This window comes from Lichenostomus cassidix, chromosome 19 (genome assembly GCF_008360975.1).
Source record: "Lichenostomus cassidix isolate B80296 chromosome 19, HeHo_3.0, whole genome shotgun sequence".
Taxonomy (NCBI): Eukaryota; Metazoa; Chordata; class Aves; order Passeriformes; family Meliphagidae; genus Lichenostomus; species Lichenostomus cassidix.
Genome location: NC_139499.1, coordinates 3,023,339 through 3,037,388, shown reverse-complemented (window position 1 = coordinate 3,037,388; position 14,050 = coordinate 3,023,339). Strand labels below are relative to the sequence as shown.

The following is a 14,050-nucleotide window of genomic DNA, read 5'->3' as shown; positions in this document are numbered from 1 at the left end:
TTTTTGTAAAAGGCTGTTTGGATCCTTAAATGTGTACTGCCAAGTACAGCTGTATGGATACAAAAGAGTCTTGGAGAGAGTGTGGCAAGGGAGATGTGGTCCAGAGTGCAACGCAAGATGGATGCCCCAAAGTTGTCCCAAACATGTCCCAAAAGGTTCACTGTCACATGGAGGGGTTAGAGACCAGAGTCCCCAGAGCAGTGTTCCAAAATTATCCTCACACCATGTGCAAAGGTGGGGAAAAACAGCCTGTGCCTGGGAGGGGAATGGCTGGGACAGAGGGGTTGGATTTACTGGTAGCTGAAGAAACTGGGATTGGATAGGACATGCACAAACATGGAACTGGTCCAGACTGCACAGAGCACAAACTGGTCTAGTGGAAGCTGTCCCTGCCTGTGGCAGAGGGGTGGAACCAGATGAGCTTAAAGGTCCCAAACCATTCTTGAGTCCATGATTCTGCATCTATGCAATGAGGTTCTTGGCGCTTTTTTCCTTGGATGGCCTCGCTCACATTCCCTGTGTGAGAGGCTGGTGCTGGCAAGATCTCAGCACTCCATGCAGCAGCAGCAGGACAGAGCAAGGAACATGAAGGAGAAAATTGCAGCCTGCAGCTGGACTCCTTCTGGAATATTTCTGGGCTCTCCTTGACTGCCAGACTTCTTTCCCACAGGAAGCTGCCTGGCAAACCCTGAGCAAGAGCACCCTCTGGGGACCAGCAGAAATGTAACGGTGAGATTACGCTTCTCAAATGCCGCCTTTTCACATTGACATTGCGTTTTAAGTGTGTGCCATGATGGTGATGAGTGCCGGGTTGTTTGCCCAGAAAGAGGAGCTCGCTGGGGAGGGCTGGCTCACCACACATCTGTGTTACTGTGGGACAAGCTGAGCCTCCCTGGAGAGAGCAAGAGAGGCCTGAGTACACACAGCAGCCCTGGAGGTTGTAGGAAAAGTATAACTTTTGTGTAACTTCAAAAATCAAGGAATTGTTTGGGTTGGAATGGACCTTAAAGACATTTCATTCTCACCCTACTGCCATGGGAAGGGACACCTTCCACTAGACCAGGCTGCTCCAAGCCCTGTCCAACGTGGCCTGGAACACTTCCAGGGATGGGGCAGCCGCAGCTTCTCTGTTTAACCTGTGCTGAAACCTCACCACCCTCACAGCCAAGAATTTCCTCCCAATATCCCATCTAACCCTGCCCTCTCACAGTGGGAAGCCATTCCTCCTTGTCCTGTCACTCCTGGCCCTTGTCCCAAGTCCCTCTCCAGCTCTCCCAGAGCCCCTTTAGGCACTGGAAGGGACTCTGAGGTCTCACCAGAGCCTTCTGTTCTCCAGGTGAACACCCCCAGCTCTCCCAGACTGGCCCCAGAGCAGAGGGGCTGCAGCCCTCAGAGCACTTCCATGGCCTCCTCTGGACTTGCTCCAATGGCTCCACATCTTTTCTGTGCTCAGGACCCCAGAGCTGGAGGCAGCTCTGGAGGTGGGTTCTCACAAGGGCAGATGGGGACAGTCTCCTCCACTGGACAAGTCACACTGGTTAAAGATAATGAGGGGACGTAGTGCAAAAGAGACTTTTCTGCATCTTGTTGAGGAGACTCACCATGAGGATGGAATATCCAGTGTAATTTCCTGTCATGGAAGGGAATGTGGTGCTGAGAGCCCAGCACAGGTGGGTGCTGCTGCCCCTGAGCTGCCTCTCACCCTATCTCTTGTCCAACCTGGGAGGGAGGCATTAGCAGAGGGTCCTTATACTCACACATCTGCTATCAAGGCAAGACAGTTATCCCAGAAAAAACCCCAAAATATTTCTAAATGCAACAAGAAATTCCCAAGTTTGAGTGCCAAGAACATTTTATTTAGGTTATTATCTCCTACACTGGGTTTAGTCTCTGTTCTGAGCTGGCAGATGCCTACTCCTGCCTGTCACACACCTCATGACTCACTGCAGAGGGGCAGGAGGAGGCAGGGACAGAAATCCCACATTTCAAGGCAGATATGCAGTAAAATCATGGCGTAAAAAATTGCACATAAGCATGACAAAATAATAGAAGATTCGTTTTCAATTCTTTTTATTTGCTAGCTCATGGTTCTGTATTGAGGAAACAGCTCTCATCTCCCTGAGCCAAAGGTACTCCAGAACTCACATGCCACTGGAGGCAATTTTAGTACATAAATACCATGGAGGTTGGAAGTTGGCATGGATGGTATCTGCTAAAGAGTTCTGCTCTCAAAGATGAGGATGAATCATAGAACCATTAGGGTTGGAAAAGCCCTCTAAGATCATCAAGTCCAAAAGTTCTACCAGCACTGCCAAGGCCACCAAGTGCCACATCCCGATTTCCTCCTATATCCTGTGATCTCTGACTGGGACAGCAATGAAAAGGAACACAGACATGCAGAAGCTCTGAACCAGTGTGCAAACTCATCACTGAGACAGTAAGTGCTTCAAAAGGAAAGATGCTTACAAAACATGGAGCAAGGAACAGAACTGTCTGAGAGACTCCTGGCTGCTGGGGAGCCTCGGCTGTGCTGTGCAGAGATGCAGCTGCTGGTGAGCTGGGACCTGAAGCTGCCCTGAGGACAGACACAGTGATCAGGGATGAGAGACAGACTGCTCGTCACCTTCTGTCTTCCAGACTGGGACTTTATTACCACGGATGAACTGATTACAAAGTCAAGAATACCCTGGTACCTCCATATTGTCACTGTGATGATTAAACACTTGACCTTCCCTGATGGGAAGCAGAGTCCGTGGTCTGCCACACAAACTCTGCATCCAGGGCAATACAGCCCACAGAATTCCCATTCTGGGATCATCAGGATCCACCTCCCAGGTCGTTGCTGATTTCATCACCACTTTTTGTGCTGCAAGTACTGAAAGTCCTCAGAGGAAACAGGCTTGAGGAGCTGTCAGTGTGCAGACACAGACACCATGAACAGGCTTGAGCAAAGGCAGGTCTGAGCACAGCTTTAGAAAGGCAGAGTCAGCACCAGATTGAGTGTGACAAGAGCAGTTCAAGAGGGGATTTTATAGGAGTTAAATTAAAAACATCAGCCAAGTTCTCTAACTCTATCCTTTTTTCTTCCTTATATCCATATGTAAGCATTGTGATGAGCTTTGGTACTTACCTTCCTGGTGTCCTCAACATCTACACATCATCGCTCTTTCCCTGCACCTGGCCAGGTTTGTAATGTCACCCTGTGGCACAGAAAACACAAGGTCACTGCAGGGACACAGGGATGCAACACAAGGACATTTGAGTTTGCCAGTATTAGTGGCAAAATCCAGTCCTCCAGGCGAATCCTTGGTATTCCAAACCAAAGGATGGAAAAAATAAGATTATGCAGATGTCCTCCCATCATCCCAGAGCCATCTTCCAAAGAGGCACTTCTAACACCCTTCTACTTTCAAGCCAGTGAGTTTTCATATGCACTCAAGGCAAGTGCAGCCCCACAGCAACGTGGATGCCAGCACTCATCAGCTCAGCAGAAGAGCATTTGCTTTGCAGTGCTGCAACACTGAACAACAGTATCTTCTTCCCTCTGCCCATAGGTTGGAAATATTTTGAGGCCAAGACTGCTTGTCTTAATAAATACCTTCCCATGTGTTAGGCAGCAAAGTGACTTTTCCTCCTACCCTGTCCTAATAATTTGTCTATGGCTACAGGCTTGGCAGAGCTCAGAGAGCCCCAATGGCAGCAGTGTGTGCTATGAGCCAGGAGCTGGGCAGTGCTCACTGTCTCGCTGGGAGAGGGTCAGTGATGCTGGGGATGTTTGGGGACATTCCCTGTTTTCCCACCCCTGAGAGCTCTTCAGGTGCTGCTCTGCCCACCCCACCAGGATCCTGCCTGCCTGGCAGGAACATGATATCACCTCAGCACCAGGCAGGCAGCCCATTCCACTGGAGGTGATTGACTGAAATCAGACAGGGAAAATAGTGACAGAAATTTTATCAGTCTCCTTGGAATATATCAAAGCAGTGTCAGGCTTCTAATAGGATAAGTACCACAAGCTGTCCTGCACAGAGGAGCAGTAATGGGATATGGCTTTATGCAGGAGATGGTTTTTGATGTATCTGGGCCACTGCTAACTAAATCCTCCCCGAAGTCCCCTCTCTGTGGCTCTTCTAGCTCCTCCAGGATTAATCAGCTCTCTGCTTTTTCTCTGAAACACACAAGGCAGTAGTCTGCCTGCAGCTCCATATGCAAAGCCTTGCAGGAGCTCAGCTCTGGGAAGCATCAGTGGAGACAGCAGGGTGGCAGCCACAGCCACCCACCCACCCACAGCTTTGTCCTGTGCCCAGGTCCTGTGTTATTTATGGAGGCTCTTGCCAGAGCAACACACACAGCTGACCCCGAGTCTAGCATTGTATGGTCCAGCAGGCACTGGGGTGAGGGCAATCCCTGACTTTGGACCCTGGCAGCTACCTGGGGTGGGACAAAAGGCATGTTATAACCCAAAACATAGCCAAAGCCACATTTAGATCAAACTGACCTTGGAGCACCTGGGGCAGAGTTGGTTTATTCTAGTTCATCAACCCAGAGGACCAGTATGGGGTAACTGGGAGGTCTGGATTGCCATGGGAAGGATGGGGAAACTGACTGAGAAATTGCTTTAAGGTGTAGGAACACAAGATTAAACAGTTTTCAAGCACAGATCCCAAGAACAGCTGACAGATCAGCACGATGCTGTGCCCAGGGATTGAACACACTGACTCCCTCCTGTGTCACCACGGAGAGAGTCCATGACCCAGAGAAGGGCTTTGCAAACCACCAGGTCAAACACCTCCAAGTGTGTTTGGAAGCTGCTGGGAACATCATCAATGCAGCACCTCCTCAGGGCCCTCAGGGCCAGACCAGCAGCATGGCCAGCCTGGACAGACCCACTTCTGGTATTACTTCTACCATCACTCACCAGCTCCTCACTCCTCAAGGTCACCAACTCCTCAGTCTCACTCTCTAAACACACATGTACCAGACTTGCAAATCTGCTTTTGTCTCTAAAGAGGGAAAATCTGAGAACATCCCCAGGGATGCAGCTTCCTCCTTGTATCCTACTCATTTTCTCAGACAAATCCCTTTAGTTCCACCAGGGTTTAACAGGAGTGGAAGGTTATTTCAAGTGAGTCCAAATGCTTCTACTTCCTCTATGTACATCTTTCAAGTTTAAAACAGCCCTTTTAAGTGCCAGTGCTTCTTAACCAGCCTTCAGCCAGAGCAAGGCAACAAAAGAAGGACTGTCTGGCCAGGAGAGCAGGCCACATTTTCATCAATAGTTTGCAAAAGCATCAGGAGATAACAAATTAAATCTCAAACTAATGTGAATATTTCACGCTGAAAGGGTTTTTCTACAGCATCCACTCTGAGGAAGGTCTCGGGTGTGTGCTTGCACATGGATTTATCTCTCTGTTGATACTGAGATGACATCTAGCAGCTGTGATGTAAAGGCACAGGTCTTCTTTATTCACAAAGAAACATTTGAAAAGAAGTTCTTAATACTGCAAACATTTGAAGAAAAGTTTTCCATCCTTAAGTAAAACTGACCAAGAAATAACTGACAACTTCAGTTCAGCACTATACAACCATAAACATTTGCAAAGTTAAAGACCACAAAGCATATATTAAGGAACAGAATTTCAAGAGGGGAATTTTTAAAATTGCTTATGTGATTTCAAAGAGAAAAGAGATGAAGCAGCTTCATTCTCCAAAGGAGTTTATGGCTCTGCAGCATGACTACAACCATCAGTTTTTGGAGTGCTGAACAGAGCATTGTGACAGCACTTTTCACTATGGAATCAAAGCTGCATGGACCTCGCATCTCCAGGTCCTCTGTGGTGATAACTGCTTGACAGTGACACCAACCCATTGCTGGGGTTTGCACCATCAATACACATCCAGGAACACCTGCCTGCTGAGCACAGACTGCTCTCACAGCTCATCAGCCCAGCTCTGCTATCTCCCAGAACAGGACAGACCACCAGATACTGCAAATGCAGAGTCAAACAGGCAGCCCACAACTCTCCTCTCCCTGCAATCTCTGGTGCAACTGGAGAACAGCTGCACACACTGTCCAAATGCAGGACTGCCATCTCCTGGGCACTGGGAGACAGCATGCAACAGCCCCAGGAAACCATCCTGGAGTAACTCAGAGGTCCTGAGGCTGAGAAGCTTCTGGGATGGGCAGGTACCACCCATGAAGAGAAACCCAACCTCTGGGTCCCTCAGCAGGGTCAATGCACAGCTCTCTGGTCAGTGTGTGTTTAACCTGTGCCAGGAACTACACACAATTTCCCAGCCTGAAAAACGACTGGGGGGCACCAGACCTTCACCAGTCCTGCACCAACACCAGAGGGTTGCCGTCCCTTGAAGCCCAGTGGTTTGCCATGGAGAAACAGGCACATGGCTCCACAGTGGATGAGCAGGGACAAGCAGCTCACCTTCACATCCCTCCCTGTGGTCCTGTGTCCCTCAGCTCCCTGCCCTGCCTCTGGCTCCCCTGAGGCTGCTCCCTGCCCAAGCACTAGCTCTGTGCCTGCTGCCCCTCTCCCTGCATGCTGCCACTCCCCAGGGTCAGACCCCTGATGTGTCCCCCCCAAGTGTCAGAGCCACAGAAGGGCCATGTTCGCTCATCACTGCCTTTCAGCCAAGTATGTTCTTCCCAAATTTAACTGCTTCCCAGGTCTGTACCTGCTCCCCAGATCCTCCCTCAGTTCATTACACTCCAGTTTTCCCTCTCCCCCCCACTTTGCCCTGCAACCAGAGGCAGACATACACTATGTAGAATTTCAGGTACTCTGATTTCTGACAAAATAACATGGAATGAAGCCAAGTTCTATGTGAAGCACCACAAGAACATGTTTCACTGGCTGTGAGCTGACTGTGCTCTCAAGCAGCTCCTACAGCACCTTACAGGAGTAATGGGAATCCTCAACAACTGTTCTTACACTCACTGATGGATTTATGGTATTAAATATCTGTTCTGGTAGTGAACAGAATCACAGACTCCTGGAATGGTTCAGGTTGGAAGGGACCTTAAAGATCATCTTGTTCCATCCCCATCACAGACAGGGGTACCTTTCACTATCCCAGGCTGCTCCAAGCCCTGTCCAGCCTGGCCTTGGACACTTCCAGGGATGAGGCAGACATAACTTCACTGGGAGCCTGTTCCATTGCAGAAAAATAGTAAAAATAATGTAGTAAGTGTGAATACTTATGTTACAGCATTACTACTCTTTCCTGTTTACAATGCTGTAGAAAATGCAGTGGATTTCTGATTCCAGCAGACACTGTGCTCTGTGCTCCATTATGCAACTGGTGTTTTCCAGGAATACTCACAGCACAAACTTCTTCCCAAGATTACATAACCCCTCAAATGAGTGTGCACCCAGGGAAGTTAAATGCTTTTATTACTTCACCAGCAGAAATGATAGGATCCTCACTCCCATAACACAATCTAGTAAACGCATGATAATAATCTGATGAGATTACATCTACAATCTGGAAAATACTGTGTGAGATCCAGTTACTCTCCTGTCTGCTAGGGAAACCAGTGACACCATTAACTGTGTTGTTCCAGAGCAGAACTGGTCACAGTTCATACATACCCTTGGGCCAAACCACCCAGTGTAAACATCCCCCCCTTGCAAGGGGGTAATCTGAGTGTCCATCTGTCCAACGCAGGGCATGGTTAGATTAGATATTGGGAAGAAATTCTTCCCTGGAAGGTTGGTGAGGCCCTGGCACAGGTTGCCCAGAGAAGCTGTGGCTGCCCCATCCCTGGAAATATCCAAGGCCAGGCTGGACAGGGTTTGGAGCAACCTGGTCTAATGAAAGGTGTCCCTGCCTACAGCAGGGGGTGGAACAAGATGATCCTTAAGATCCCTTCCAACCCAAGCCACTCAACGATTCTGTGATTCTAAGCAGTTTCCAGGGCTGTTTCTCATTCTGCAGCAGCCACAACAGGGCTGTGCAAAGCAGACCTAGTCCTCAGTGCCACGAACAGCACAAAACCAGGGTCCCTAGAATGTATTTCCACATTAGTCACAAATCTGCTTTCCCAACCCCTGGGAAAGAGGTGTGAGGTCACAGCTTCTGCTCTGACTGCTTTAGCAGTGCTCAAGCTGCTAGCTCTCCAATCCCGGGTAAACACTCATGCCACAAAACCCCACCAGACACCGCTTCCTATTAAAAAAAAAACAAAACAAAACTCAAACTACAACTCTCAATTTTGTGTCCTTCCACTCCCAGGAGCAGCACCCACAGGGCGCGCGGGCCTCCCGCCCTGCCGCTCCTAGCGCCCTCAGGCCGCGGCTCCCGCCTCCTCTTCCTCACCCGCCCCGGAGGCCGGCCCGGAGCCCCCGCTCCACTTCCCCGCACAGCGGAGGGACCCAGCGCCCAGGGGACGCTGAGGGGACGGTGCGGCGGGCAGGCCCGGGGCTCCCTCAGAGGGAGGCGGCTGTGACGGCGGCGGCCGCCACACAGACCCCCACAATCCCACAATGCCCCGCACCAGCCGCTGAGGACAAAGCCCGGCGCGAGGCCCCGCCGCGATACCCGGATGGGCGCGAGGAGGGGCGGTGGCCGGGGCTCGCTCTGATTGGTCGCCGCGGGGCGGAGGGGGCCGGAGCGCGTTGTGATTGGCCGCCGCGCGGCAGGGAGGGAGGGCGGATAACGGGGGGCCACAAAATGGAGCCGCGCGCTGCGCCGCCACTTACATAACACGACCTCTCACCCCGCCGCTCCGGCCGGGCGGGGCGAGTAGGCGCGATCGACTGGCGGCGCAGCCAATCCGCAGCCGCCGGAGCGGGCGGCCAGCCAATAGGCTGTGGGCGCAGCGGCGCGCGGGGCGGGCGCTGTGGGGCGGGGCGGCAGGGCCGGGGCGCGCGCGCGGGGCCGGTCCCGCCGCCCGCCGTGAGGGGGAGCGGAATCTCCCGCCATTTTTCAACCGTCCCTCCCGGGCCCCGCCGGGTCTCACCATGGCGCCGCTGCTCGGCCGCAAGCCGTTCCCGCTGGCTAAGCCGCTGCCGCCGGGGGAGCCCGGCGAGCGGTTCGTCATCCCCCACACGCAGGAGGCCTTCCGCACCCGCGAGTATCCGTCCGCACCGGGGGCGCGGGGGGGCCGGGGCGGGTCCCGGGGCGGTGGGGCCGAACAAAGCGGTGTCGGGGCCGGGTGTGAAGCGGGCCCGTAAGGGGAGCGCGGCGGGCGCTGGCCCGGGCTCGGTGGGGTCGTTGTTCCGTGAGGAGTCCCGGCGCCGGTTCTAGGCGGGCGGGCAAGCGGGACAGCAGCTCTGTGGGGCTGGAGCGGGCGGGGAGCGGAGTGCCCGGGGACCGGCAGAGCGGCCTGTGAGCGCAATTCACGGTCCTGCAGGGGGTGGGGACAGCGGGATCCCGCGGGCGAGGAGGGCACTGCCACCGGAGACTTCCACAGTCCTTAATTCCTGGAGAATTAAACAACGGCAGGAGCTCTCCCTGTGTACATCCCAGGCTTTCATTCTTAGCCTATCTCTTCCTGGGCTGCTTTTGCATGAAAAACACTTCTTTTTTTTTTTTTTTCGGAGTGTGACAGCCCTCGGTCGCAGGAAGTGGCCGCGGGCCAGGCAGGTGACTGTCACAGCTGCGCGGCCGCAGAGCCACTGTCCCCAGCAGGGCTGAAGGGGCAGCACCTCGGCGCTGTAACCTGCGGACTTGCTGCTTCAGAAGGCTGGGTTGGTGTTTGTGTTACAAAGATCAGGCTCTGAGGAGTTGAGGACTAAGGAAGGGCAGTAAGTGAGAGGGAATGCATGAATGTAGGAAGGAGGTGTTGGCAGTGTGGAAGACAAAGGGGCTCCAGAACTCCACAGCCCCTGTGTTGGAGAGTGTCTTGTTTCTGCAGTGAGCAGAACAGGCAGAGAAAGCTCCTAGGAAGGATTAGGTGGCTTTTAAACAGGAAATTCATCTCTTGAGTGCAGATAGGCATTGTTAATGCACTCAGCCCAGTAAAACAAGATTAGGTGGAGTGTTGGAGACTTGCTGTTTGACTGTGTTTCAGATTAAAACGTTCAGTCTGTGACACCAATCTGCTCTTTTGGTGCATGCAAATTGAAAGTAGCTCAGTCATCCACCTGACCAGGCAGTTCTATCTTCCTCTGTGAGGAGTGATCAGCGATCAAAAAGACAAGATTTTAAGCCTAAATACTACTTTTGTCAAAAAAAGATGTGGCTTTAAGGTTCATCTGTATTGTCAGAACAGGACAGGGGAGTTCTGGGGCTCCTTCTGAGAGCACCAGTTTGTTGGGTGGCTCTTGTGGGTCTTCTGAATAGGTGGAGGACATGTTTCTGCAAACACTTGGGTGGTATTAAAATTAAGGGGAAAAAAAAGATAGTTTCTCATCCTGAGAGGGAGGGTGTTAGTTGTAGGATCAGAATGCAAGAGAAAACCAAAGCAAGCACTGAGGTTTTGGAGAGATGCTCTTCTCTTGGAGAAAGTACTTCATGGGGTACTGTGGGAGGCAGCCTAGCACGTTCTAGAAAGTTCATCTTGGCAGACAGACGTCATGAAGCTAAAAAGAGAAACCAAGCAATGTTGGGTTTCTGTCTTGCCTTGTTGACTGTGTGTATATTATATGCTAGACCAAAAGTGGAACAGAAAATTGCAAATGAGACAGTAAGCTGGAGGGAGATGTTACCCAAGGAAGACTTGGAGGGTTTTTTTGGTCACTTCTATTTTTCCTAGGTAGTGTTGAGGAGGAGTGGCTCTGGAGGATGGGAAGGGCCTACTGAGAGTGGGCCAGGAGGTACCTGAGTCTTCACCCACTGTGTTATTTGTGCCAAGACCTGGCATAATATGTTCTCCTAATTTTTTTTTTTTTCTATCTTGGAAAACTATTTATGGGCTCTTCCCCTAAAGACTGTGCAGGTTGTTGTACTCCATAGCTAGAGGTGAGGTATTTATTTGAAAGACATTAAAAGTTCTTAAGGCTTTTTTTTTTTGCTGTTATGATTTGCAGCTGCTGTAGATTGGGTCGCACAAAAAATGGAGACTGTGCATGAGGAGAGATGTCTGCCCCTTGGGCATGTGTTGTGGAAATGTCTGGCAGCAATGGAAGTGGAATAAGCTGGTCAGCAGAGCTCAGGTGTTCGTTTGGGTCTGTTTTTCCTTTGTAGCTTTATGTGGCCTCCTCTAACAGCCAAATCCTGCAAAAACCTTCTAAGAGAAGCCCTGCTGTGTAGAGCCCTTTGCATCCTGGCAAAGCCTTGGGCCCTGCTAATCGTGTGGGTGTGGGGATGGCAGATCACCGGGCAGCCAGAGATAGACTCATCCCTGCAGGAGCTCAGTGGGATCTGCTCCGAGCTACCTGAGGTGTCAGGAAAATGCCTTGCACGTGTACAGTGCTGTCACCAGTGCAGCTGGTGCTGAGCATTAGCAGTCTCTCCAATACCAGTGTGTACCCTGGTGAGCTGGTCAGCTGGGCTGTGGGTGTGTGGGACTGCTGCAGCATGGTTTGGAAGACTACTGCTGGATCAGGAGAGATGCTGGGTTCAGAGAGCTCAGCCAGCCTGGGCTGTTCCAGCCAAAGCTTTCCCTCAGCTTCCAGTGCATGATTTTGGTAAGCTGTATTGTCTCCTCTCCGGATAAAAGCCTGCTGTCTCTCTTTAGTTAATACTTCTGTCAGCACAGGGAATGAGAGGGGTTGGGCTGGGTTAGGCAGGTTAAAGGCTGACACTCACATCTCTCCATGATACCAGCCAGACAAACTCTGCCTGCAAGGTGGCAGCACCAAGGCACTGTTGTGTCACACTCTCCACTTGCAGGAGAATTTTGCCACACATCCAGGGAGTAGTACCTTATAAATATACTCACCTTTCTGGGAAGTTTACCTTCTTGGTTAATACTAGTGCAGACAACTCAGATACAGTGAAACTGCTTTGGAGTTGATATTAATGCTTTCCCACAAATGACTGACCAAGGAAGAAGTAAACTTTTTATCCCCTTCAGAGTTGTTTTGTGCAGTGGCTAGCTTGGTTACTTTTAAACACTTTTCTTTAAAGGGGTCCCTAGGTTTTACTGTAATTTTGTTTGTTCTTTAATTTTGCTGCCTTTCAGCATTAGATGATCTGCAGTGGGATGCAAACAGATGTGATGTATTAACTGCTACACAGTGGGTTGTCAGCTGTTTCATTTAATATACATGTTACTCGTGGCTTTTTGGGGAATGTTCACAAGTAGCTGGTGTCCAGGGTTTTTTGTTTAATCCTGTGTTGGGAATTTTTAGCACTGGCAGCTCCAGCTGTGCAGAGAGATGGGTTGGTTATGGCATACCAGGGGCGTGATGACTTGCAGTCATGGATCAGACCTGCTGAACAATCTGAAATGTCTTGGGTTTGTTTCCAATCAGAGTGGAGAAGATAGACAGCATATGTGTAGTGGAAAGTCTGAACTATAGTAAACTTTGCAAAAGCATCCTCCTGCATTTTGGCTTTGTGCTGGCCCCGGGAATTAAAAGCAGGACCTGGCCTGGAGGTGATGGCAAGAGCACAAAGGCAGGGTGGGCACAGTGGGACAAATCTGGAGCCCTGGGTAAGAAGTGTGTGCAGGGTCAGTGTTAGATGAGCTGGCCGGCTGGAGGTGGAATTAAGTTGCATGGAAGAAGCAGATCTGAGCTGAACAGGGAATTGCCATATCTGTCACTTTTAAATTCCAAGCTGGTGTGAGAAATGTGGGTTCTGATATGGTGAGGTTAAAGCTGTTCTCATAGGTGTGTACAAAGAGGGAAACATTCATAGGGAAAAGTCTCTTGGATCTCCCTACAGATATGGGAAATGATGTTAGGGGAAAAAAATGTGCCTCTCAATTATGTTTCAACTGGAGATCAGCATTTATTTGCTCTCCTTGCTGGAAGGAAAGGAATCTCTTCACAGGTCTAGAGAGGAGAAAGTTGATAAATGTAGGAGGCTAGTGGAGCTTAATTTTATTTTGCAACTGTATATTAAATGTTTGATTGTAGTTAGACTACTGAGGATTTATTTAAAGCCATGCCCCGAAGCCTTAAGAAGTATGTCTTTCCTTCAGTACTCATGTTGTGGCAGCTGTAAGTCCTGCATGTGTAGGTGGTGTCCACAGATGCCCAGAAGGAAACCAAAGGGAGAATGCAGAGGGATTGCTGGATGAAGCTGGAGATGCTACTGCTACTCCTGCATTTAAGCTCCTGTCTGCTGTGAAGATTGGATTTTAATGCTGCTCTTTGTGGGAAAGGCACAGGAAGGAATAGTGTTGGTTGCAACTTAGTCATTAGTAAAGTAATTAATTGAATCATAGAATCTCAGAATGGTTTGGGTTGGCTGGGACCTTAAAGCTCATCTCATTCCACTCCCTGCCATGAACAAGAGTAGGCAAGGTTGCTCCAAGACCTGTCCAACTTGGCCCCAGGGATGGGGCAGCCACAACTCTTATGGGCAACCTGTGCCAGTGCCAAGTTGCTGTAAAGTCAGAGAGGACTCCTGGTTTCTTGTTTGATTTCTTTTTTTTTTTTTCTCTCCTAGCTCAGTATCACTACAAACAGGCATCACAGTGACACTCCTGGACTGGTCGGTGGGGCTTTGTCAATGAGCTCCCTGTGAGCTGTGTTTTTTTCTTGGCTCTGCTCCACCACAGTGATCACACTTCCTGCCCCTGCTCCATAGCACCTCTTGTTTCTGTGGAAAATTTAGCATCTTTTAAACCCCAGGGAGGGTAAGAATGGGCCAGAGGGCTTGAATCATAGTGGGGTGATGACTTGTCAGGTCTGTTCTCCTGCTGAGGAGCAGGACACTCTGCAAGCAGGACAAGCTGGGAGACCATGGGATTTCTGCTTGATTTTAAAATGTGCTCCAGGAAAAGGAAGTACTGTGGCAGACTCTTCTGGAGTTGGCTCTGTTCCTGGTTAATATTCTTGCATAGTGTCACTTGCTGTGATTGCAAGTTACCTGTACATTAACACCCACAATGCAGCTGCTGTTCCTCGTTGCATTTTACCTTGGAGCTGTGAGGAAACATCCCAGGAAATTTGCTTTGTTGCAGTTGTAATTCCTGATG

The 14,050-nt window shown here is 50.4% G+C and overlaps 1 protein-coding gene and 1 long non-coding RNA gene across 2 annotated transcripts in view; one reads left to right on the top strand and one right to left on the bottom strand.

The window, feature by feature from the left end:
• Window positions 1-1,834: 1,834 nt before the first annotated feature.
• LOC146428964 (uncharacterized) lies at window positions 1,835-8,541 on the bottom strand. The gene is made up of 2 exons (XR_014855816.1): window positions 8,332-8,541; window positions 1,835-3,200 (listed from the first exon to the last, which is right to left on the bottom strand). It is a non-coding gene; the product is annotated as an uncharacterized LOC146428964 (long non-coding RNA).
• Window positions 8,542-8,842: 301 nt separating this feature from the next.
• The window catches only part of BAZ1B (bromodomain adjacent to zinc finger domain 1B), a 41,120-nt gene continuing 35,912 nt past the window's right edge, over window positions 8,843-14,050 (top strand). The window contains exon 1 of the mRNA XM_085078686.1: window positions 8,843-9,088. Coding sequence (XP_084934812.1) covers window positions 8,976-9,088 — 113 coding nt within the window. The 5' untranslated portion in view covers window positions 8,843-8,975. The remainder of the gene's footprint in view (window positions 9,089-14,050) is intronic.